Source organism: Bombus fervidus, chromosome 8 (assembly GCF_041682495.2).
Source record: "Bombus fervidus isolate BK054 chromosome 8, iyBomFerv1, whole genome shotgun sequence".
In the NCBI taxonomy this organism is placed as follows: domain Eukaryota; kingdom Metazoa; phylum Arthropoda; class Insecta; order Hymenoptera; family Apidae; genus Bombus; species Bombus fervidus.
In genome coordinates, this window is record NC_091524.1 from 8,987,077 (window position 1) to 9,013,032 (window position 25,956).

At 34.6% G+C, this 25,956-nt stretch overlaps 1 protein-coding gene and 2 long non-coding RNA genes across 12 annotated transcripts in view; 1 reads left to right on the forward strand and 2 right to left on the reverse strand.

Moving 5' to 3' along the window:
- Scrib (scribble planar cell polarity protein) overlaps nucleotides 1-25,956 on the forward strand; it is a 53,102-nt gene that overhangs the window by 11,076 nt on the left and 16,070 nt on the right. For all 10 annotated transcript variants that reach the window (XR_011800498.1, XR_011800500.1, XR_011800499.1 and 7 more), the window contains exons 3-14: nucleotides 22,562-22,640; nucleotides 22,764-22,853; nucleotides 22,958-23,078; nucleotides 23,186-23,478; nucleotides 23,556-23,689; nucleotides 23,794-23,905; nucleotides 23,983-24,149; nucleotides 24,234-24,394; nucleotides 24,612-24,722; nucleotides 24,792-25,013; nucleotides 25,129-25,374; nucleotides 25,462-25,546. Coding sequence is in view for 7 of the 10 variants with exons in the window: in XM_072009108.1 (XP_071865209.1) it covers nucleotides 22,562-22,640; nucleotides 22,764-22,853; nucleotides 22,958-23,078; nucleotides 23,186-23,478; nucleotides 23,556-23,689; nucleotides 23,794-23,905; nucleotides 23,983-24,149; nucleotides 24,234-24,394; nucleotides 24,612-24,722; nucleotides 24,792-25,013; nucleotides 25,129-25,374; nucleotides 25,462-25,546 (1,821 nt within the window). In the remaining 3 variants the exon portion in view is untranslated. The remainder of the gene's footprint in view (nucleotides 1-22,561; nucleotides 22,641-22,763; nucleotides 22,854-22,957; nucleotides 23,079-23,185; nucleotides 23,479-23,555; nucleotides 23,690-23,793; nucleotides 23,906-23,982; nucleotides 24,150-24,233; nucleotides 24,395-24,611; nucleotides 24,723-24,791; nucleotides 25,014-25,128; nucleotides 25,375-25,461; nucleotides 25,547-25,956) is intronic.
- On the reverse strand, nucleotides 8,041-9,503 carry LOC139990217 (uncharacterized). The gene is made up of 3 exons (XR_011800516.1): nucleotides 9,328-9,503; nucleotides 8,697-8,983; nucleotides 8,041-8,608 (listed from the first exon to the last, which is right to left on the reverse strand). It is a non-coding gene; the product is annotated as an uncharacterized lncRNA (long non-coding RNA).
- Nucleotides 16,785-25,924, reverse strand: LOC139990212 (uncharacterized). Its single transcript, XR_011800511.1, has 7 exons — nucleotides 25,581-25,924; nucleotides 25,470-25,507; nucleotides 20,598-25,389; nucleotides 20,316-20,508; nucleotides 17,372-18,486; nucleotides 17,110-17,279; nucleotides 16,785-17,025 (listed from the first exon to the last, which is right to left on the reverse strand). It is a non-coding gene; the product is annotated as an uncharacterized lncRNA (long non-coding RNA).

The following is a 25,956-nucleotide window of genomic DNA, read 5'->3' on the forward strand; positions in this document are numbered from 1 at the left end:
AGAATTTGTTAATTATTTTTCTAAAATTCACTGGTTCCAACGTGTTTACATTGTGCACAGGATGTTTCCATAGCTTTAGATCAAACTTCGAGACTGATTTCTATCAACTGCTGCAAAGGTTTCTCTGTAGCGAAATAGCGATTAAGATTTCACTGGAGAAAGGAGATTTTCTTCTTAATCAAAGTAATTTTCGATGTTCAAAGTAGGTACGTAATTAAGAGTGATCCTTTGATTAATTTATATCGGAGGAGAAGATTGGTTTGCAAAATTAATTGCTTAGTTTGACTATAAAAATAAGGATAGAAGGAATCTTAAGTATTAGTGTGATTGAATAAGATCTAAAAATAAGATCTAAGAAGTTCCGAGAAGAATGTCTACTTTTATTCTTTTTTATAAATTAATCTGGTAGCTCATTCTTCGAAAAGAACTGAAAGAGAAGAAAGAAGATTGGCTACTCCACTTAAGCTAAAGACTCCGTTACATACATACAGACATTATTGTTTAAATTATTTTTTTTGTAGATATTAGATAGAAAATTGTTTTACCTAATATATATCGTAATGAGTATTGAATATATATATTTCGTACATTTTATATATTTTTGAATATTATGTGCATTTTGTGTATTTTTGTATCTTCAAATTTCCCATAAATACATAAAAATCCATAATATATTCATTATACTTCTATGAATATTTCATTTCACAACGTAATCTTCTTCCATCTGTTTTATGTCCTAAAATTAATTTCTTATGTTACGAATGTACGACGATGATAATTCTTCATTTTTTGAACTTGTATCCTCCGCAGGCAGTAGGGTGTATCGTCTTAAGCGAAGAATCGTGATCCAGCAATTCTGTTACCCGATCTTCATTCGTTATTTAATCGCGAAAATCGCGTGGGTTGCCGTTATAGTCAGTCTATACCATGGAATTAAGCACCCGGAAGAGACGAGCGGGCGAACGATTCCGTTGGAAGCTTTGAAAAAAAAAACGAGGGATTGAAATGTCACGAACCCTCGAATGCTCTTAGCATTCCTGCTGGATCCGTGCTTCTCTTCTCTCTCTTTCTTTCTTTCTGTTTCTCCATGGTCGGGCAAACGTGGAAGTAACCGAGTGGCTTGAAACTGGCACAGCTTAACAAATAGCCCCCAGACTCCTTCAATTAAATGTACGATAACGTTAAAAATCCTTTGCATAAGGATTCATCGTGTAATTAGCGGTCTATTGGAGATTCGAAAGGGAAATGATCTTCAAAGGAAAAAGAAATGGAACTTTCAAGCTCTTCTTTTTTATATAATAGGTTAGTTGGTTTTTGGTAGATTGGACGAATTGCTGTTTACCTTAGGTTGGTTATGATGGTTGTTATTGCGATGTAAAAATATACGACACGCAAGGAGCGCGTGCTCTATTCAAGCGTTTTGCGTTTGAGACTCGAATTCGTTTAAGGGGACGAGTTTTATGGGGGGAGGGAGGAATGGAGTTCATGAAGATTTCTATTTTAAAGTTTCACTGAGATAATTCTGGAACTAGAAGCAGAGACGAGACAGTTTTTATTAACATGAATGAATCGTATAACTAAACGTGATATTTAATCCAGAATGATCAATTTAAAACACAGCACTCGTAAATAGACTGCTAAGATTTATACCTATTAACATTTTTATGAATAGGGCTCAGGGAATGAAACCTAAGCAGAATGATTAATATTTTTAATAAATTCAAAAACCATGATCAATATAAATTTTGTCGAATTCGAAGACGTAATCAATAAATGTTTCGTTAACTCCAAATCGTATTGAACAAAATTTCAAAACTATAAGTTATAAACTTGTATTTAGCCTACCAATATATGTACACACATGCATACATACATACATACATACATACATATTTACCCAAATATTCTTAACTATTCGTGACGCGCATAAAGAAAGAGATACTGTTGTTTTCCTGAAAATTGTTGCGCTGTACTCGACACGTGCATACATCGATAGCATAACAGTTACACTAGTTGCACGAAAAGTAAATAATCTATCTTTTCTCTCTTCTTCTTACACAATTTCAAGTATCCTCGTCCCTCGTTTCTCGAACGCGTTGAAAATACGATCGAGAATATACGCCATCGAAATGTCAAGATCGAAGAACTTTGTGAATCCCACTGACAAATATCTTACGCGAAAGTATACGTTGAACGGTAATTACGTAGGATACGCCTAAACATCGTGCCAATTTGAAATGTTGCGCATGCCAGGGCGGAATAATTTGAGCTCTTCCTCTTTTCGCGATCGCCTTTCTTCGCTAACAATACTGCTAGATAGATCAACGTCGAAGGGGTTTCATAATTGCGGCTTTTCGGACGCAACCCGGTTTGAACAGAACGTTGAACGTGCAAGAAATTAATGGCGAAAAGTTTGCCGGCCGTGGAAGCGGCTGATGAAACTCGCCACGTTGTGGAATTTGTGGGGGATAGTTGGACATTGAAGAGGATTTTTCGGATTTATGAGATTGATATCCTTAGCTGCAGAGATTGGGAAGATGGGAGAGAAGGTAATAGAAAAGTAAGTGTGAAATGATGGAATTTTATTCTTATTTTATTTGATTATAAATGGGTCAGCTGTGTGGATGAAAAGTTTTATACTATCGATGATATATTTTAAAATCTTGATGAAATTTTTGTTGCGTTTTTGTTGAAATATGAATGATTTCTTTTGTAATTTTCAATGAATCGAAAATAGTTTGAAGAACTCTTATTAAATTTTCACTGAATTTTGATTATAACGTGACTTTTTATTTTTAAGGTTTTAATGGTTTTCATTTCGTTTGAGATTAGTGCTTTGACGATTTTATTTGTGGCGATTTATTGTCTCGTAAATACTTCTTCGGCTATTTAATTGTCTTCTGTCGCTGACCAACGCGTCTAAAAAACTAGAGATTCAAAGAACCAGAAGAACATCGTAGCTCGTAACTAATATTCCTAATTTTTTACAAACATCTGTTTGTAAAACATCCTGTGCACACCTTAAATGCATTATTAGCATTTTTCACGAAAGGTCGAGCTTATCAGTTGACATTTTTTTAACAAGAAAGCAAAGGCTTCTTTCATCGTAACGTCTTGATGCTGACCTTTGCTAATTAGTCGCTGATTCTTGATAAACGAAGGCCATTTTTAATAAGGCACGCATGATTAGTTGTGTAGTCATCAATAAGTCGTGACATTTCTTCTGATTTTGATCTACTTCAAATTACATGATGGCATGTTCTAGTATCGATGAAGAGAGTATCCATTAGCGTTACTCTAGGAGGAATTGAGATATGTTGGTTCCTGTATAGTGAGTCGTGACAGCCTGTCACGAGCAATTTATACGATGCGATCGCTGTCGAAATTTAATATGTGACCCTTCCACTGCTGGCAACTTTGCTGGTTAACCTTCGACCTAACGATCTCAGGGCGAGATCGCGTTCTTTGAAACAAGAGAAGATTATAGGGATTAATTCTAGCTGGAGAAGATTTGAAAACGAAATGTGATTGAAAGTGATAATAAGAGAATTTCATGTAAATTCGGATCATTGAATTTTTTTTACTTTTTCGAAAGATACTCCTCAGCGAAGTCTTTAATTTATTAACTGCATTATCCTTTCATGGAAAACCTCTGTAATTACGGAATCAAATGTTAATACAGACAAATCAGTTTCTACGAATATAAATACGATATAATCTATTTTTAAGAGAAATGAAATGATTAATAGATAGGAGTCATCGAACGAAGAAATTCTTATGTCCCTGTAAACAAGTTAACTTGTCCTTCTCAGTCAACAGATTAAAATCGAGCGAGAAATTTATAGTAGTTTGCGCTCTATTCGTTTATCGCTTTAAATGGAAGACTTTTGTTTATTTCATTTTTTACTAGAATAATGCACGGAGTATGGATTTAAGAAATTCAGTTTCGATTTCAAGGTCATATTATTGTACATCGCTGAATTCATTTTAACGTCACGTATAATGTGTTGTGACGAAAAATATGTGATTTCGTCAAAAAGGAAATATGCTGTCCTTGAAGACTAAAATGGTATAACCCTGACAGAAATAATTGGTGAACCATGATATTTGCCCTTCTTATGAATTTCACAATTTCTTTCAGTTAAGGAGGAAAGTAAAAGTAAAAAGAGAAAAGAAAAACGTAAAAAGGGAGGGTACGAAGAAAATGAAGAATGACACATGTTCTGGCGTTTCACCGCGTAACGAAAGTTAGATATTTCACGCTACATTTGGAAACACCCTGTGTATGCATCACCATATGGCGGTAGAAAAACTTGAAAAACATCATGCTGACGATGAACAGTCCAGAAATGTTAATAAAGTATTATCCATCGTTGATACCTAATTCGTTGCATGAAACTGCTTTTAGTTGACTATTATTATCGAAGCGTGCAATAAAGAAGTACATTCACGAGTGTACAGAAATATCTGTCGCGTTTTATCCGTGGAAGAATTCCACCGGAGGTATTGACGAGCTGAAAAGTCGATACTGTGTCCAGCGAGTCATCGAAATAATTGTGCTAATAACAGTTCCCTCATTGTACCTCCTTTATCTTCCTTTTGCGCCATTTTTAGTTACAGAGATCCCAATTTCCCAGTGTATGCGATGATTCAAACTTGATTCACCCCGTTTAAAAAAGTGTCAGAGAGGCACGATTCGCGTTGAATTTCATCGTCGAATCAAATAAGCTTCGTTGTTGCGTTGCATTTGATCGTGACTATGGATCTACCGCGGCAGGAAAATGGAATTCACAGTAACTGACCTTTTCTTTCTTCTCGTTACGGACGAACCATCCCCTAATATATTCTTGGATCTCCCTTCGTGAGATTCTCTGGAACGATTTCATTACGAAGTATATTAAAGTGAAATAAGAATTTTTCTGATGTAAATGAACATTTTTTAGAATTTGTGTTATTACAATTTTCAATTTCTAACAGAACCATTCGTTCAATTCTATAATCAATTAAATTATAATTTCATTCTCTACCACGAGTTCAACAAATATATTTTTTCTCAGTTTTCTCAGAAGAAATTATTTCTAGAATAAACACGAAGTATCATTTTACGAAAGGTGGTAATGCAGCTTTTGCAAAAATTATGCGAAGATAAAACATTACGAATTATTTTATATCCATTAGATAGAATTTTATGAAAAACTTCATATATCGTACGTCATCCTCAGCCGGTACATACTCACGTAGAAACTTTTCACGTATGTATTACATCTTTTATGCCTTAAGAAGAAATCAACACTACACAAACGCGTCTTGCGTAACGAAGATTTCTTTCGGAAGGAAACAAATTTTTCACTGAAAGTTCCCTTTCCCATTCGTGTAATGTTGCTTGGGATCAGTAAGGGACGAAAGGCTTTCTCGTAACGTGCCGAATGGAATTTTTATTCCCTTTCAATTGGTATTAATAGCGGGGGTGTGATTTTTATTGAAATTTATCGCCACCTTGCGAAAGGTCAGTGCACACTAAAAGTTTCTTTTCCCGCCTTCATCTGTTGAAAGGGCTTTAAAATCACGCGCCTATTTATCCTTGCCATAATCTTTTTATCACGCAGCTTCCACGAAGTCTATTTTGATTCAAGCGGCAATAAAAATCAAGGATGAAACGATCGTGAAATTCATTCACGTAACTTGAACGATGAATCATTAATAGTTTCCACTTGGCGACTCTGTAAATGCACAATCTCCACATACCGTTGAAATTTGCAATAAGCTGGGTCGTTTGAAATTCCAAGTACATGTAAAGAGTCTCCGAGGGATGCTAGACGGTACTACAGGACGTGGATAATCGGCATGCGATTTCGCGACGACGTACGAACGGGACGACGTCGTCTTAAGGCTGTGACAACATTACGAGATCTTGTAGTAAATAATTTTACGGACGGTACACGTGAAACACGACGTTAATCCACACGTATTTACACATACACACATTCGACTGGCGGTGACGCGGAGTTCTACGTGTAAGCAAGTGTCACGGTCTCTACGTTGAGTAATCCTACATTCCCTTGCATAGACACGCTATGACAAATTAATAAAAAATGTTGTTCGAACAGTCGAATCATCGAATAACTTGCCACTTTACATGGTAAGAGCTACAATTAGATTTTTCGAAGGCAAATTTGATCTTGAAGATTGTCATGAATGAAAATTCAGCGCAGTTCTTTTTCAAATTAGCAAGGTGTAATAATTAAGCTTTTGTGTTGTATATCTAGTTTAGTAAAAAATAGCATCTGGTTTTAATATTAATTTCCGATTTAAATAATTGCGAGGATGTGAATACTTTTGTATCTCACTATACACGCGTCAAGGAAAATTCAGTTCTCTTGATCTATAGTTGCGTAGTTGGAAAAAATCACATTACTGTAACATACGAAGATTTATGCACGTTCAACGAAGTCTGTAATCATTTTATTATTAGCAAAAATGTACGTTGTAACTGAATCTTCTTTCCAATTGGAAAAAATAATACTTTGCCTCGAATTCATCTTGAGGTACATGATGTAACAAATTTCATTACCAATTTCGATGTAAAACAATTCTATCGATCAATTTAATTCAACATAAGTTTAAGAGAATATCTATTTAGGTTATCGTATCACGTGTAAAAAATAATAAAACTTTGATTTTTTCTAATTTTCTCACAAATCTAACACTTATGAAAGAAACACTGCGAACTAATAGCGTAAACACTTTGTATACATGTACGTACCCTGTTATTACACTTGTGTAGAGTATTTTCTCTTGAGAAAATTAGTTTTTCTTTCTGTAATTTACGTGATAATAAGTTATTATTGATATATAGTTATATATAGTTATCGTAGTATGTATTTGTTCAGAGTCTTTATCAAGAAACGAAAAATGTATTTAGGACTGGAACATGGTCTACAACTTTAAATAATCAATGTTGATATGTGGGATGAAAAGCAATTCGTAGAAATGATTAATAAAAGTTATTCGTACAATTTCGAAAGGTCAACCACGTAGTTTGTTATCAGGAAACAAATTGGATGGGAATAATAACGACATCCTCGTCCCAATCGCTGAACTCTATCCCCGTCATTTAATCGTGTCGAGAATTTTGCAATAATTACTTTACTCTGTTAATTAATACCGCGTAGTTTGTGGCTTTAATTACGTACGAACATGTTGTTTGAAAGTTCCACGTCTATTTAGGATTTTTTGTTCAATACGCATCGTTTTCGTTGTTGTATTTTCCATGTGATATGGTCGGAAGACCATATTATAAAAACAAATAAGAGAAAATTTTGTATGCAAAAGTAGCTTAAGAGTGGAGGAAAAAATTCTTTTATCTGAAGTTTGGTTTTCGAGAAACTTGAGTTTGAAAATTCATTGTGTACACATCTGTGCACTTCTCTAACATAACGTATTTAACTATGAAAGTGCATACATATGTGCGTGTATACACAACGAATTTTCGAAATTAATTTTCTCAAAACTTAAGCTTTAAATGAAAAACAATTATCCATGCTTTTAGTTTATCTCAATATCTTCCCATAGAGAACTAACTGCTGTTAGCATGTAAAATAATTTTAGCCGTATCCCCTACATATAGCATCTTCTATTCGACCCTTCGAAGTATCGATAATTACCATTTTTTGTTTTCTGGCTCTTTTCGTGCCGTTATCGATCAATGGAGGTCTGCTTCTCTTTTCATCGTTTTTCCTTCGTGCTAAGCGACGGCAATTTTTCAAGTAAAATTCAAGGTAAAGGGATCAAAGATAATGAAAGCGGAGGAAGAGGTAGGAGAGGCGGCAATACGCTGCAAGATTAATGTTCGGCTCGCGAACCGCCGATCGAATTATTTCCTTTTTGTGTGCAAGAGTGTGTCGCGTTTCGTAAGGACGGATTTATAGAATATACCGGGTGTATATTACATAATTATGCTATAATTTATATTCTATAATTTATATTCTATAATTAGTCTATAATTATATTCTATAATTAAGACTTCGTTCACAGTGTTTTTACAATGTCAATTTACTTAATACCTGTACACATACCTATAATTTTCCTTATTCTACTTGGGCTAATTTCTTACTCTCTGCTCTCTGAGATACAATTTTATTCAATAACTATAATTATACATTCAAAGCAGCATGTGATCTCGAGCTTTCTGATATTCGTATATATAATTTATAATAACATCTATTAGTTTGAAGCTTACTCGAAATTTACTTCGTGAAGAAGCTTATTATATGAAACTCATTTACCCAAATAGCTCGTCATAAGCTTATTACGTCTACTCAGAGAACAAACTTTCCAGAGAATACATAGTTACTCTTCGTATTTGCTACTTACTTTCTCGTTTAAAGTCACTTGCATCGATTCGATGACACCCTGTACAACAGCGTGCAGTATAAATCCCGTTTTATCCCGATATTTCCCTCGTCGCTGTTGTACATCGAATTCAATTTGTGTAATAAATTGCATTCCTATGATAATCAATATCATAAATTGTCGTCTGTCCGGACGCGTTCTTCCCGTATACGTGGCCTCGCATTAGTTCATATTCCATCGGTTTTGTACGATGCACCTGAATCGAAATCATTTTGTCTCGTGATACTATTTCAAGAGATAATCACTTTCCAATGCCGATAAAAACGAAGTTCGATGGAGCTTACCAGTTCGAAGAAGATGCTATTTTATAAAACCTAGTTATAGATTTTTCAGACAAAATTGCAGTTAATTTCGTTTGTACCTGCCCAGTAGCCCAATTTATGGTTAACCAATGCATGTAACATGAGAAAGTAGAAATAGAACGAAAGATACTTTTTATTCGCTCGACCACAAAGTAGTTTCGATCTAATTGGCTTGGTTTATTGGTCTGTTAGCTTCACTAGCGAACTTTGGTTACCAAGATCGACTTCACTTCGGTTTTTATTATATTTGCGAAACTTCAGCCTCGTTTCTGTGTTAAAGAGAAGCAAAGATTGGTTTCAAACAGGAAGTTTTATTTTCTTTTTACTTAGTTTGATGAGCATCGTTAATAACTTTTCAAGTTGCTTGAGAAATAATTAAATGTTTTACGTTTATAGAATTCGTTAAAAAACTATTTGAAGAATAAAAAAGAAATAATTCAAAATCTGCTTTCAATAAATATTTTAGATCAAAATAAATACTGGTTGAAATAAAATAGAATAACCAGTGAAAAATATCTATTAAAATCTGAGCACGAAAAATATTGCAGCCTAAAAATTCCAATATATATTTTGACCATATAATTAGAAAATTTGCAAGTGTCCTGTGACTTACGGATGAGAATATGTATTCCTATTTTTTGTCTAATGCAAACGTTTAATCTGTCAGAAATTATTACAGACATTACGAACAATATAATTATTACATAAATCAGTTACGTGAAGATTGCGTTGAACTGCTTGAAGAAACTACGCACGTACTATAATGGCGCGGCACTTTATCAACGGTGTGACAAGAACAGTAAAAAGATTACGCACACGTGGAAAGGAAAAAACGAGGAAAGCGCTAGTCAGTTAAATGAGTCACACGAAGAATGTTTGAACGTTTATATTTCACATGTGGTATCATCGATTTCGATCCGAGTACAGATTCCAGTTCCAGTAATTTCCCTTACCAGGTATATTTCGATCGATGAAAATATACAGGAAATTTTCTATTATCTAACTATTACGACTCTCAAATTTTGTATGTATATATGTAAGTAGTTTTCAACCAAGAAAAGAACATTTATCTATTTAAATCCTTTAACTCTTATAAAATTTTCTAATTTTCCAATCTTCCTGTAGAGAAGTACGATAGAGCCGAAAATAACCCATAGGCTGTAGCAAAGTATTCTTAGAGGATCTCTTTTCTATTTGAATTTATTTTTTATTTGAATCAAGTACCGACAATTGTATATTTTACTTTAAAATTTTACTGGTGATTGAATATTTCTACAATGTAAAGGCTCTTATAAGAATTTCTTAAGTCGAATTCCACTTTGCGTACTAAACATTTTAAACTCAATTAGAATCGAGTCGTGGCTTCAATCACTTATTGACTCTCTCCTAATCGAAGTTAAAACCTGAATACTCAAAAATTCCAGTTACATAACGTCATGTAATTCTATTAGGATTTGCTGATCATTTCCTAATTCGGGTAATCAATAATTTCAATAAAAAATCGTTTAAATTTTCGTATGATAATAGAATTAAGTACTTAAAAAGGAATAAAAGGGTAACATTTTAATAAAGTGATATCTCAGAATGTGTGTTATAGATCTACTTGCACATAAAAATTCGAGATATACTACGTTATCAAAGATTATATACCTGCTTGTCTTTCCACTCCTCGTAAATGCAATGATAAACGAAGTATAACTTTGTACGCATGAGGGAAAAGTTATAGCGCAAAAGATTCTTCTAAACAGTTATTGTGAAGTTTGTTCACGGAAAAAAGCGTATTTATGCATATGTATACATTTCATATATGCGCTTGCGTGATTAAAGAGCAATCTTCGCCCTCTACGTAAAAAGAATTCTCTTACGTAAAAACATTATAGCTTCCCATTAAATTCATCTGTATTACATGATTATTCCCACAGGTATAGTGAAGGGACCTTCAAGCACTAGCTACACTAGCGCTGAAAATTATTCGAATATTATAAAATTATTATTGAAAAGACTAGTGATGATGTTAGTTCTTATTGTTATTAGAGATTCGAGTGGAATTGAAGAAAGAAATACGCAACAGTTTAGAATCCTCAGGTGTAGAAGATTCTGTAGTTATTTTTCTTTCTATTTTAAGTTACTTCTTTAGAATTTATCTAAATAAACAATTTGAAGATACGTAAACATTATTGCACATTAATGAATTTAAAAACTTCTAAATCTGAAAGATTAAAAATTTAAAAGTTTGAAAGTTTAAAAATTTGAAAATTCGACAATCTAAAATTTGGAAAATTTACAAATTTGAAATTTCTGAAATTTGAAGTTTGAAAATTAAAAAATCGGGAAATTTGGAAATTTAAGAGCTCGGAAATTTGAAAATTTAAAATTTTAAAGATCGTATGCATGTATTTATTTATTTATTTAAATTTGAAATTTGAAATGCATAAACATGAAATGTTGGAAACATTTATTGGGTCAATAATACATAATCATAGAGCAAAGCATATAGATACTAAATTTACTATGCTACTATTATTCTCTACTTTCTTCGTTCTCGTGTGGTTTTAAGACACAGTTGCATTTCAGAACAAATAGTATCAAGCGGCTTGTACAGTGTGGAAAATGAGTTTGCATTGGGTTGTCTCGTGATGGTCAACGTATCAACTTAAAGACATTTGGTGTGCATACCAAGTTGCTAGTGGAAACTCAATAAGACGCTACAATCAGGTTACGCGAAACGCGTACACACGCTGGCTTCCCGGACGTTTTCAGTTATACAAAACGTGCCGGGACTCTTGGCGACGACACACCGCTTCATTCTGTCTTCAACCTCGTGCGGTGTATAAAAGCGTTGCAAGTCTTTTTTTTCGAGCACGTTTTCTAAACTTGCAACCTTGCTTCTTCCACTGTGTTCACCGATCGTCGCAAGTGCCTCTTGCGAAACGTCGAGAACGACAACAGTTTTCAGACTGGATCGATACTGGCCGAAACTTTTCATTACTCGTGTCGCTCTGTTCTAACTGATGTCCCAAAGTTTATTATTTCATCCAATGTTTTATAGTTTTGAATATAAATATTTCTGATGTCAACTAATTTTAGGTTTAATTATTGGTATGTTATTAAAGTTATTATATATTAAATAGAATTATATTAAATATTATATATTAAATAGAAAATCATCCTAGTATGAAATTTCCTCTACGCACACCTATGCTGTACTGTACGTATAATGTACGATATTCTTCCATTGAACGTTAACGAATTAGCAAAAGATTACACGCGTGTATTTTTTGAAAAAACCAATCCATCGATCGAGTTACAAATGAAAACGAAGAGAACGCTTGACGATTCCACGAGTTTTCGAAAATCCTCGTGCAGTTACGTGAAAGCTTTTCCAATAGAAGAGTGTATATTCCCTCTTTTCTCCCCTGGCAAAATTCAGACGAGATCTAGTCGCGGTTCGCGTGTTTTGTTTCGAGCGTGATACGAGTATAGAAGAGAAGGAAAGAATGGTCAACAATATTTGCACGCGCGTGCATATGCGCGGACATGATTTCTGTGCATTGAATAAAACGATTCGCAATATCTAGGCTAGTGATTGATATTTCTGCGTCGCTTTTGAGAGGCAAAATGAAAGACAAAGAGAGTAGGAGAGACGACAAAAGTGCCCCACTTTTCGAGGCACCCTAGAGTGTTCGTACCTTCGATCGAACCGCTTTGTTCAGCTCTAAGGATCCATCGAAACGGCCATGTATGTATGTACGGACGTAGAAAGGTGAAAATAAACGAGAAAATAGTGGATGATCACACCTTACACGTCCGTGGACACCTAACGAGACCGTAAAATTGAGATTGTTCAACGTGCACAGGTAGTTGAAATTGGCGTTCCACGTGGTCCATGGGATGTGCGATACTAGACGAACTTAATTAAGAGATAAATATAAATAACGTCAGGATATGTATGATATCCCGAATAAATATAATTTTAGCCATTCGAGCTGTAGGTACACGAGACGAGAAAGGGTAGTTAACGTAATTGGTATTATTTATAGCATCTTCGTGCACATAAACGGCAATCCTGTGATGAGTAGTAGGTACATACAATAACATGATACACATGTATACTATAGTACCTACATACATAGAATACAACATTTATTTATTTTTTTTTTTTTTTGCTTCTTAATGAAAAACCATCAGCCTACGTACTTAAACGAAGAGATTACATAATTCGATAAACTAATTAACTTTATCATGTTACGAGACGACCGGAACGATTAGGGGAACAAGCGAACTTTCCGCATCGGTTCTAGAACATTTGCGAAACTTATTATAAATTGTGCGGACAACTTTCTCGCTCACACTTGGCGCACACTTCGTGGTTGACCTCATTAATGGCTAACAAGTTGCCCGCGAGGACGAGTTTGAGGAACAATCGAGTGGAAACTGACAACTGGAGACGCGTCCCGCGTCGAGGCTGTTCCCAGTATACCGCTCTAAATTTAGGTGTTCGTGAAACCGTGCAGTTTAATTAAAACGTCCACGTATACGAGCAATTTTCGCGACGCGTTTCACGAAGGAAAATTGCTTAAATGAATGAAGAAAAAATAAAAATTCGCAGTACGTAAGAGGGGCCTGGTTCCATCAAAAGCGTTATGTTGATTTTTAAGAGGTTGTGTGTATGTTTGAAAATTAATTAACGGCCAGGAACAACCCTCGCAGTTGCTGGAATAGTAGCATACATATGCAACGAGATTCAATCTATTATCCATGTTGAATATGTAAATACAACGTGCGTCGTTCGCTTGACTTACAATATGTAACATTGTGAGTTTGGTTACTTTCGTTGTTATTTTTTAGTCGACAAAAAGAATTTTTTTACAATTTTGTCGGTATGAATCATTTGCTAAAGAACGTACGTATGCGTTTTTTGTAATATTCAATTATTTGTATTATTTCTATTTATGCGTATTACGTTACAATTAAGTGTACAAAATACTTTATTATTCCTGCGTCTATTCTTTTTCTAACAAAAGGTGCCTTCAGTTCCAAAGATATTGAACTGGAAGAATCAAATTTTATCTTCAATATCTATTTAAATTTTCCTTAATGAATTTCATGTACATATTTCACGTTTCAAGAAGTAACGTAGATTTTTATAGAATTACAATTTTAAGGTATCTTAATCTATTATATTCTCCTGATTATCCGAAGCTCATGGACGGGAAAATAATCTCATAATATGCTCATACAACTACGAGAAATCTTGGGAAGCTTATTACGATAACATCAGCTTGCATAATTCGGGTATTTATCTCCTACAACTATTGGGTCAGAATTGAATCGTTTGAAGCATGAATCGTGGCCAGTTCTCCCCTGTGAGTTTCTAGTAACAAACAATTTTATTTAAATTCGGAGTTTTGCCAAACCTTACGTTGTGCGCGTCGAATAAAATGAAATCGTTGTTCACAAACTACGCCATTCGCCTTCGGATTTATCTTAAAATAGAACATCGGAATGAAGATTTTGCATATCCTGCGATCATAAATGATTTAACAAAATTTAACAAAATCTGGACAGGAAGGTCGAGGAAGTTTGATAATTTTAGGAACGTAATCATTCGAATGAAAATTACACATTTATTTTGTGAAAGCGGTGTCATTGATTAATAATTGCATCATTGTATTTACGTTGATATTATCGCGCATTTATTCGATGTTAAAGTGAGACGAGTCTCGTGTAAGCCTCACACGAAGTTTTCACTTGCTTCAATTAATGCGATACGCTCGGGTGAGACGGTTCATTGACCGTCACGAAAAAAACAAGGGAAAGTAACAATTAAATTACGCGAGATTAGATGCGTTCCGGTTAATGTTACGCCGCTTGTAATTCGAATTCAGAATTTTCGATTCAGAAAATCGACGATGCGATTCGGTTACGCGCACGTAACAATAAATCAACGCAAGCGTGGTAACATTTTGTGGGAGAAACTAACGTACTCTCCTTCTCTCGAATACCTAATTTCTATTTTAATTTGTGTTTTTAAAAAGTTACTATTACCTCTGTTATTTTTCGCACGAAACACTTGCAATTAGGAAAGATAAAATGTTAATTGGATCCTTTTATCTAATTCACAAAGTCTTAAATCCTTTTTTTATAATACTCTCTCTTTAATATAGTAACATATAATAAACATAGTACATACACATTGACATTCTATGTATATGATTGAACCGAAGCTGAAACTCGATGTGTGAGATATCGTTGCCAGGGAAATGGAAATCTTTATGTACGAAAAAGGAAAAAGAAAGAAAGGAAAGAAGCTGGCAAATATAAATTATTAAATATTGTGAATGCTGAGTTGTTAATCTCTTATTAAATATACATATAGTCAAAATAATAAAATTCAGTGAAATATACGTAAAAAAGCAATACGTATAATCAGCTTTTAACAAACATCTCAATGTATAACTTCCACGAAGTTTATTCTAACATGACGCCATAGAATATATCACAGCATCAGGTTTCGAAAAGAAAAAAAAAAAGACTTGTGCTGTGCAAAGGATTTTATGCCAAAACCAACGTTAAAACAAAACTAAACGAACATCTTTTCTTTGATTAGCAACTTCCATTGCACGCGTTTCATTTTAATGAAAACCGTTCTCCAGCCCCGGGGAAATTCCGTTTATACTTCGCCTCAATGCAACATTCGCATTTATTATTTATCTTCGCTTTCCGGTTCGTGCAAAATTCAGTGAGCGACCATCGTTACGAGTCACGACGTTAGAAAAGCAACATTTTTCTTCTCTTTCGTTCTTAATCGACGAATTCTCTTTTCTATGGCTCTCATAAAGGAAACCTGTATGTAAAAAAAAAAGCGTAACACACACAAGTCGCGTCATGATCTTGTGAAAACTCGTTGCGTGATCATGGAAGAGATAAACCGCGACCGCAACAGGTTCGGGTTCAGGAAACTTGCCCCTTGATTAAGCCACCCACGCACGTGCGTGTGAACAGGCGCATTTCTATGCGTACAGGTTGTCGAATGGTCCAATTTCTACTGGCATCCTCCTAACGATCAATTTTCCTGCCCTTTCGTCTGTTTTCTCTTATCTTGTAAATCTATTAATCCTCTCATTACACATACTTATTTGCATGTTAATTTAAAATCTGTTTGCTTAGGATCTAGTTGCGTGTAAGACCATGCGAGTAAGGCTAATATATGTACACTACAAACATACATATTCATAATTATGAAGTAACTGCTTTTGCAATAAATATAGATTATGATAATAGATATTTAGTAAAAAAATGACTACGCATTACATACGTTCTGTGAAAGGAACGTAGAATTATTTTTATTTCCATTTTCTAACGTTAATGCATTTCATTTACAATCTTTTTTTAAACCTGTTTACATTATTAATTATTTAATTTCTTGATATCATAATTGTGAAAAAACTTTCAAGAATTTGTTTGATATCTCTTCTACTACATATTTCTTCTTCTACTTAGATTTTATAACTTTAAATTTATTATTCGTATAAATACCTAGCATCACGGTAGCAAATGTATTTAATGGTGAACGATGAAGTTCGTGTAAAATACCGTCGACGATTTATCTGTAACGAGCGGCGGCAATTGTTCTTAATTATCGGTGATCAAAGTTGCGTGCAGAGTCGCTTCGATTCCGTTGCAAAATTACATCGTGTGTTTTTCTACGTCGTTGGCTCTGATTTAAATGCATTTTTACTTATTTTTTTAGAAACAACCGCCGCTGCGAAATTCGAATTAGTTACGGACTCTTCCTGTAATGCATTGTTCACTTTGTAACGAGAAAGTTGAGTGTTGCGTTGCATTGCTTTTATTGTTCGCGAATTGTTTCTCTGAACTCGATTTTAATCGTGGATTTCCACTGCGCCTTTCCTTACCGGAAAATTAAATATCAAGCCACAGAAGCCAGTCTTTAAATTAGGTACTACCTTAAGAACCTAAAATATGAAAAACGCACAAAAATTTCTTTAAAAAATATTTCAAATAACGCTAGAGAACGCTATTTAGAAATCATACAAGACACCTTAAAATATTATCAGAAATCTCCCCAAAAAAGTTATCGAAAGAATATTAAGAAGTCCCCTGAACGATTATTCAAGACAATAAAAATGACAAATAGAAAAATTTCGTTACAGGATAAGAGAAATATTCATAAATAAATCATGAGGAAAACGCGGTGTGAGAACTTGTATTTTTCTCGCATTAATCTCCGTAGGTAGAACGCGTTATACGTATACCAGAGTACGGTTTCCAGATTCAGATAGAGGATCTGGAATAGTCAAGACTGGTTGACAGTGAAAACTCGTTGCGTGCAAGAAATATAAGTTTATAGCAACAGGTTCAGAAAACTCACCCCATTAATGAAAGGCGTTGCACTCGCGTGTAGGTGCAACGCACGGAGAAGATACGACTGATTGGAATGCAGCCAGTCAGCGAATTCTTTTCCTCTTCTTTTTTCTTCATCTTGTCGTGTATGATTTTTCTCCCAACGGGGCGATGATTATTTTTACACTGGAACGAAATCTAAACGGCCAGAATAGGGAAATACATACAGATAGGGAAAAATTGATGTTCCCTGCGACGGATGATCGGTGATTGCGATAGCTCGATATTACCTTCGACTTTGCAGGCCTCCAAACACTTCCTTATCCTCTTCTGATGGAAATGGTTCATTTGTCATTTGATCTCTAGATTTACAGATGTTACCGCGAAATAAAATCGTGTTATGAAACGCACGTAGTGGAGATACGATCAATCGACCGTGACTGGAATGTAGTCACGATAAAACTGTATTTCCTTCCTGTCTTTTTGGGAAGTACCGTTTTCTACGAGCTAACAGTAAATGTACCTCTCTACGTTTCTTATGGACGACCTCATTTAGATTCTCGGGCTTATTAAACGATAGCATCCTCTATCACTTTTCTGCTGAGAAGATGTCTTTCACCTTCGAAAAAGAAAAAAGAAATGTGGGACGAATCACTTCTGGTGTAGGAGAAATTGTAGCTCGCGAACTTTCCAACGAGTTCATCGCGCGTTCACGTGTTGCACGTTATTACATAAGAACGTAGATCGCGCATACAGGCGCGACGCAAAGCGACATGTCACCCTCGTTACCCTCGCTTCATCCTTTTATTCCTCTCTTTTTTCCCCACTTTCTCTTTTTTCCCATTCGAGACGATTTATAATGGTTTCCAATCATTCGCGATTATTATTCGATAAACGTGTAGCATGGAAACTTATCTGAGATGGGAAAAAAGGATTAAAAAAAGAAACGAGGTAAACATTGCGCGAGATTTAATATTAATAAATGCTGAATCTCGACAAACCCGCGAAGGATCACTGATTGAACGAGTCGACAAGATCTTTTTTCCTCGTTACGATCGTTCGATCAATTCCTTCACGTGTGCCGCGGATATTACGTAAGGGGAAAAAAGGCTACGTGCACTGTGTAATCTCTTACCCTTACCGCGATATTACCCCTGTTCCCTGTTGCGTATCCGCGCCAGAAAACCACAGAAGTGAATATCTCTTGCGATTTATACGGCATAAAATTACACGTCACGAAAGCTTCGGCTTTAAAGGCTGTTTACCCGATTGCATTTTTTTTCCTTCCCGGCGAGACCGAACGAGTAGTCTCTTGATGAGCGTAAACAGCGTTGTGTCGGATATAGTCCTGACTATACACGGGGTTAGCTTCTGATAATGAAGCGATGCAAGCCGGAAGATGGATCTAAAAATAGATGAAAGAATTATAGAATGAAATTTGTTTATGCGATGGATGGAAAGAAATTTGTGTTTCATAGACTATAATTAGCTCTCAGCATAGATTTATTTTTACATCTTTCTCTTTTTTTTATTCTTTCTACCCTTTTTTTTATTATTATTATATCTTTCATATTAGAAATTACTATATACCTACAATAAAGAGAAAACATAGTATTATAGATTAAGTAAGAAGACAGATTTGTGTTCTCACCATAGTGAATTCTATTTATTCAAACTTAGTGCGTGTTCACATGTGACGACTAGTCTTCCCCACCCTGGTGCGTTTTACACGGCCTCCGCGGCCTCCTCTTCTTCCAAGGTAAATTGCAAAGGCCGAGGGTGGATGTTTCGCGCTATTTATAATGTTTACAGTGGCCGACACGTTCAGAGGAGAGAGAAGCTATTTTGTGTTATTTACTGGTTGCTTAATTACAAGTTACCGTAGTCGCCCATAGGCGTGGTAATCGAGCGCGATTCCGCAACTACTGAAAAATCGAACGGTCCGGTGGAAAAAGAAGAGGGTGTAACCACGGTTGTGGCAGCGAATTATCGCCGTAGGGCGCGGTAGGAAACGATTTTGTAATAAATGTGAGTAATTTTTCCGCAAACATTTTCATTCTTTCGACGAGAGGAAGCGCCATTGTCGGTATCGGTATCGGTTAATCGCGTTGTACTATTTTACTTGGTCGTTTAAAAAGAGCGCTGTGGCAATTATCGAGCACGCATTACGTATCAGTAGTTCTGGGATCCCATTAAATCCGCGCCGCGTTTTATTCGATGGAAAAACCGTGACAGCAAAAAGCTGAATCATCGCTGAGGTAGCAACGAGAAACTTTTTGTTGCCCGTTGCTGCATGTTTTAAAAAGTATTAAACAAATATCAACCTGCAGAGAGATTTTATCCACGTTAGAACAACGTAATTAAAGGAATATTTAGGTTTTGTTTCGATTTCAATGCATTTGCTTCTAGCTAACAAGAATACGTCGAAGAAACATTTGTTCCAGTCGCAATTTGTTGCTACCTGTTTCTAATTTTTCTTTGACCCTATCGCTCCAACCAGAAATAGATAGCAAGCAGCGACTTTTGTTACTGACAACAGAAATACGAAGAAACATGCAGCATTTTCTCGAAACGCGAAACACTAACAGCAGGTTCATGATTGTTGCCTCAGTGGGTACGCATTTTATGCTCAAAACAAATGCACGTTACGAACGTTTTGACGAATGAAACATTTGAAGAACGACCGTAGCTGTTCGATTTTTCTGATGTATTTGTCAGAATGTTGGTTAGCCAGAAAACGCATCCACTATAACGTAATCAGCGTAACATATTTTCTCATCGACAGCATCTTTTATAATCTGACCTCGATATACGTACTTTGAATCAGTCATCGTATATTACGTGCATGTAAACGCTCTTAAAAAATTACCATCGTTGGACGGGCGATATTGCGCATGATTGTCGTCGTCATCGTTCGCCGCGGAAATGTTCGAAATCGCTCGCGGAGCGGTGTACGACGCATTAAAAATATTCACGCACGGGCGTACACACGTGCGTTAATAGTGATACGTATATAGAACGGTAATCGTATCGCTCGATCAGAGATATTTTAACCACAAAACCCATGAGATGGCGTATCGTTTCCTTGACCGTACGGTGTGTAGCCAGACAGAAAGTTATCGATCGATAACGGGTCGCCACATATTCGATATCGTTCAAACTCCAGCCAAGCATATTACGAGGCTGTCTCTTTTGTGCATCCATTCCTCGCTATAAAAGTCCTCAGACATATACCTTTGTTCACCGATCATTAACATCCTTTTGGGAACAAAGAGATCCGATGAACGAAGGGGTCTGTCTCTTCCGTCTGGCGGAATCACGGTTAGTTTGTAATTGTTCCACGTCGTTGTCGTTACGTTCAACCCGCGCGCACACCGTGCGTGCATTCGTGACAGGCAGTGTGTGTACGTGTATGTAATGATGCAGACTGATATATTTTGAATCGGTTCGAATATATGTCTATGCAGAAAAATTCGCATCTCTTCGAATATAACTCGATGGTTAAAAAGTTAAAACCTTGGAAAGTCTCGATCAATTTTGAATCTTGATAGGTCTTGAGTCTTTAACCACAGACATAAATCTTCAGTAAGTCTTTTTTCAAACAGAGATAGGTGGGTGCTATGGTTCCTATTGCCCACATTAGACAGCTTTTATGAAATTAATATTCAATAAAATTCAATTTTTTGTTTTCTACCGTATGTACATTTGTGAGAAATCTTATTAGCTATAAAAAGATTAAAAGTTTGATAAGCTTGGAAGTATTGGATAGGAAGTCTTGATAGGATTCAAAGTTCTAAAAGTTCAGTGGATACTCAATATCTTATAGTACATAAGATATATACTTAAATACATATGTATATAGTATTAAGATTGTGTATAGCATATACAATATTTAATATCTGCTAAACTTCCTTAAACTTTAAAACCTATTATGACTCCAACACTTATCAAATTTTTGAAAACCAATATTCAACGTTTGTCAAAAACTTTGAGTTTCATATATCGAATCATGTTCAAAGTAACTCGAATCTTCACGGTATGGAAAAAATGAAAATGCAGATGTTCATTTCCACACGCAAACACGCGCATTATTACGCCTATGACATTATCAATTCAAAAGGTTTTCCTTTCTTAGATTTAACACTTGATATTAGAGCTGACAAAGTCGAGGAAGTATAACATAGAAACAGTGGTTAAACTGGGAATAAAAGAACGGTTTAGGAATTACATACTTATCGATAATATGATAACATTCTGTAGTTGCGAACCACTGTGTTAAAAGTAACTAGCGGTTTTCCAAGGTTCGATTTGCTCGTAAAGCCTATCGGCTCATTTGCTATGCGATACACGGTTCTCCATTCCTCTCCTCCTTTTCCTCCGTGTTTCATCTCTTGACTCGAGAATGCATAATCGCGGTATGATTCATAATACGTTTAAAAACGCACGTGTTTTCGTCATAATTTGATATTATTATGACGTGTGTTAACAGTTATAATAAAATAAAAGGATCATACATAACGAATAATTAATTGTACAATAAATTTTTCAAGAAACTTATGTTTTTTTTATGAAAACCTTACTATATTTCGCTATAAAATATGCATATTCTGGTTAATCGAATCGTATGTATATGAGAAGCTTGAGATTTATTCTTTATATTTTATTTCGTATATACATTATATTATTAAGACACAGATAATACACGTTAAAATTTTAAAATATTATCTTGTATTCGAGCCAAACTCCGTACGTTATAACGAAGAGTTTCTACGTTTAAAATCGTTCGGTTTGCCATTCACTTTAATTCGTGAAATTCTTCGACCTTGCAGAGAAAACAACAGGAGGAATGCGTGCACGGTATTATTTCATCCACGATGCAGCATCCTGCATTCTTATGCAATAGCAGTGTTTAGTTCAACGAGTCGCGTTTATTTTTTAATGAAGGAATTTGTCATTGACTGATAATCGGTTTTCTGCTAATTAATTAGCCGGTATAATTAAACGATGCAATTATGTAATATGTTGCAGCATATGTTGAGATTTCTTTTGAACTTCTTTTTCATTGAATAATCTCAACGAAGGGTTGAATATAAAAGAAACATGAAATTATCAGCGAAACTTTCCATTTGTACGTATATGCTTTGCAATACAACATGTATGACGAGTGGAAAGAATAAAGCTCAAGTGAATCGAAACTGTTTTCTTCGTAAAGAAAATTCTTCGAATTACATGTGGCCATGGAAATTTTTTGAAATAAGAGAAGAGTTATGAATTCAATAAACATCTACTTTCCTTGATTTTTTCTTTTTATGTAATTTATATTTAGGCCATCTTGGTATTTTCTATTCATGAAACAAAAAAAAAAAAAAAAAAAAAAAAGAATTTTTATAATAATGTGTTCTAGATATACAAATTTTTAATAATTTTTTTCAAATCGGATGTAAAACATAAGTATTACTTAGTGTTCTTTCTTATTCTAGATATACCAGACATTCCTGAGAACATCAAGAATTTACGGGCACTTCAGGTGGCGGATTTCAGCAGTAATCCAATTCCAAGGTCAATAAATTTGTCTAACATTTATCTCTTTTCGTGTGAAACACAACTATTTATATTTCATTTTAAAAGTTGTTGAAAACATTTATTCTCAAAATTCAAGAAGGATCAAATTTGTCATTGCAGACTTCCAGCAGGGTTCGTGCAATTAAGAAACTTAACTGTTTTGGGACTCAATGATATGTCCCTTACGAATCTACCGCCTGATTTCGGAAGGTAATAGCAACAAGAACTCGCTTTAATTGCATTCAAACTTAGAATGATTTAATTGAATTACATCGTGCCTAGTACTAACAAGTTTGTGCACCGATTGTTCTCAGCTTGGAGGCGTTGCAGTCATTGGAGTTGAGGGAAAATTTGCTCAAATCCTTGCCGGAATCGCTTTCCCAACTTTATAAATTGGAGCGGCTGGATCTTGGTGACAATGACATTGAAGTTTTAGTAAGATAGATATTGAATTAATCATTGTAAAGGAAATTATGGACAAAATAGAATATTTGTTGTCTATTAGCATAGTATCTATTATAAATTTGGGACTTTTATTTTAGCCAGCACATATAGGAAAATTACCAGCATTACAAGAATTGTGGTTGGATCATAATCAGTTGCAACATTTACCACCGGAAATCGGAGAATTGAAAACGTTAGCATGCCTGGACGTATCTGAAAACCGTCTGGAAGATCTTCCGGAAGAAATAGGAGGTTTAGAATCTTTAACAGATTTACATTTATCGCAAAATGTTATTGAAAAATTGCCTGATGGTCTTGGAGAATTACAGAAACTTACTATACTCAAAGTCGATCAAAATAGGCTTTCTACTCTAAATTCAAATATAGGCAGGTGAGATTAATTTTTTCTCCTATAAGGATCTTGATACCGTAGAACTTGATAACAAAAACTAATGTTTACTCTTGTAGGTGTGAGAACTTACAAGAATTAATTCTTACGGAAAATTTTCTTCTCGAACTGCCTGTAACTATAGGAAAACTTCATAATCTAAACAATTTAAATGTAGATAGAAATAGTTTGCAGTCGCTTCCTACGGAAATTGGTAAGAAAAGTGTCGTTTAGAACTTCAATTTATGTTAATATTTATTTATATCACTTTATGACATTAAAAATAATTTTTTACCTAATGTTATTATTTTTCTATAGGAAATTTAAAACAATTGGGTGTACTGTCTTTAAGAGATAACAAACTGCAGTATCTTCCTGTCGAAGTTGGACAATGTACAGCTCTTCATGTGTTGGATGTCTCAGGCAATAGGTATATAATATAACCTTAAATATCGAAATTTCTTCATGTTTTGTTAACGATATTTAGTAATGATATTCGTTTTTCAGATTACAGTACTTGCCATATTCCTTGATCAATTTGAACTTAAAGGCAGTATGGTTAAGTAAGAATCAAGCACAACCAATGCTTACTTTTCAGACAGACGTTGATGAGGAAACAGGGCAAGAAGTATTAATTTGTTTTCTTTTGCCACAATTGGAAATCCATCCAGATGGTTAGTAGATCTATTTCATGAAGGTATATTTTGGTACATGTAATTATACTTTATGGATTATATGTTGCATGATTTGTGATTTAGATTCGGGAAGAATTGGTATGCTTGGTGGTATGAGAAATGTTATTCAAGATGGCGAAATACGTGAGCTTGGTAGTAGCGATGATGAAGGCTGGCAAGAAAAAGAAGCGTCGCGAACGCATTCCGTGAAATTTACGGATGAACCTCCGGAAACTGATAAGGAGGTGAGCACGTTACATATGAGGAAATCTTCTAAACTTTTTAGGTTTGCCATATCTAAGTTCAGAATATTTTCGAGGTATTTAATGTGTTGGAAACGTTATTATTCTTACGACTCACTGTATTAAAATTATAACAAAAAATGAAACAAAAGCCTATTTTTTTCTAACCATTCACCTTTTTTTTTTAATTACGTAAATACAACGTTTGCACTTATTTCAGACACCATTCGTACGACAAAATACCCCTCATCCAAAAGAATTAAAAGCAAAAGCTCATAAATTATTTAGTAAAGGAAAAAATGACAGCCGATCAGCATCTACAGATGAGCAGGTAATTATTAATTTCATTTTTCGAGATATCATATACAACCTTTTTGTAACAGTTGTTAATATCTTTCAGGATGTTTCTCAAACATTTGGTTTGGATAAAACCGAGACTGATATTTCAACAAAGTCCAACGATTTGACTACAGAGACTATAGAGCAAGAATCGTTACAACCTGAATCTATAGAAAATGCACAAAAAGAAACCATACCTGGAATAGCGGCTGATAATGCAGATTTTCAGTCCAACAATGAACCAGAAATAGTTTCTAATCAATATATCACAGAATCTAATACTGTAAATATTTATGTTAATGCTGGTTTATTTATTTACTTATTTATTTATATATTTATTTATTTATTTATTTATTTATTTGTTACTGATTTGTAAATTGTAAAAATTATTTTTTTAGGATGTGAGGACTGAAGGTTCAATATCTGAATCAAAAGATATAAATGACAAAGATGAGGAAGAATCTGAAAATGAAGAAACACAAAGACATGTCGAATTTTCTATCGTAGAAGGTACTGATTATGATGGTAGTGGTGATTCAAATAGACCAAATAGACTCCATCGTAGAGATACTCCACATCACTTGAAAAATAAACGAATCCACACAGCAATAGATAAAGAAAAAGTAGCTTCCATTATTGCGCAGGTAATTATTATCTACCTGAAAAAACAACATGTTTAAAGCTACTTAAATAATTAAGATGAATTTTATACAGTTTTTAATATGTGGTAGGCACTTACGAAGAAAAATGACGAAATCTCCACATCCACGTCAGCACCTGCAGAACCCACAGAAAATTTTGACGCTCAAAGTCAAGGTAAAACAATTACGATTAATATATCACCTTTTACCTGTTGCATTTCTTTATATCACCTTTAAATTTATCAAATTTAAATTAAATTATAATTCATATACCACGTATAGAATAGAATACGTATAGAATAGAATATAGAATAGAAAGGTAACATATCTTTTCCGCGTAAACTGAATTAAATGACGAATCTTCCTAAACTTGCTAGCATCATTGCTTCGTAATCACTGGCATTAAATAGTCCATGATAAGATATTCCTTTCTGCTTCTGCTATCTTATCACTTATCCGTTATCATACTCTAGTTATTTATTAAACTCGATGCAGCAAGCGTACACGCGTAGAAAAAAATTACGAAGTGAAAATATTCAATTAAAAATTTCATCAACATTCTATATTGCGAATAAAAAGTATAGT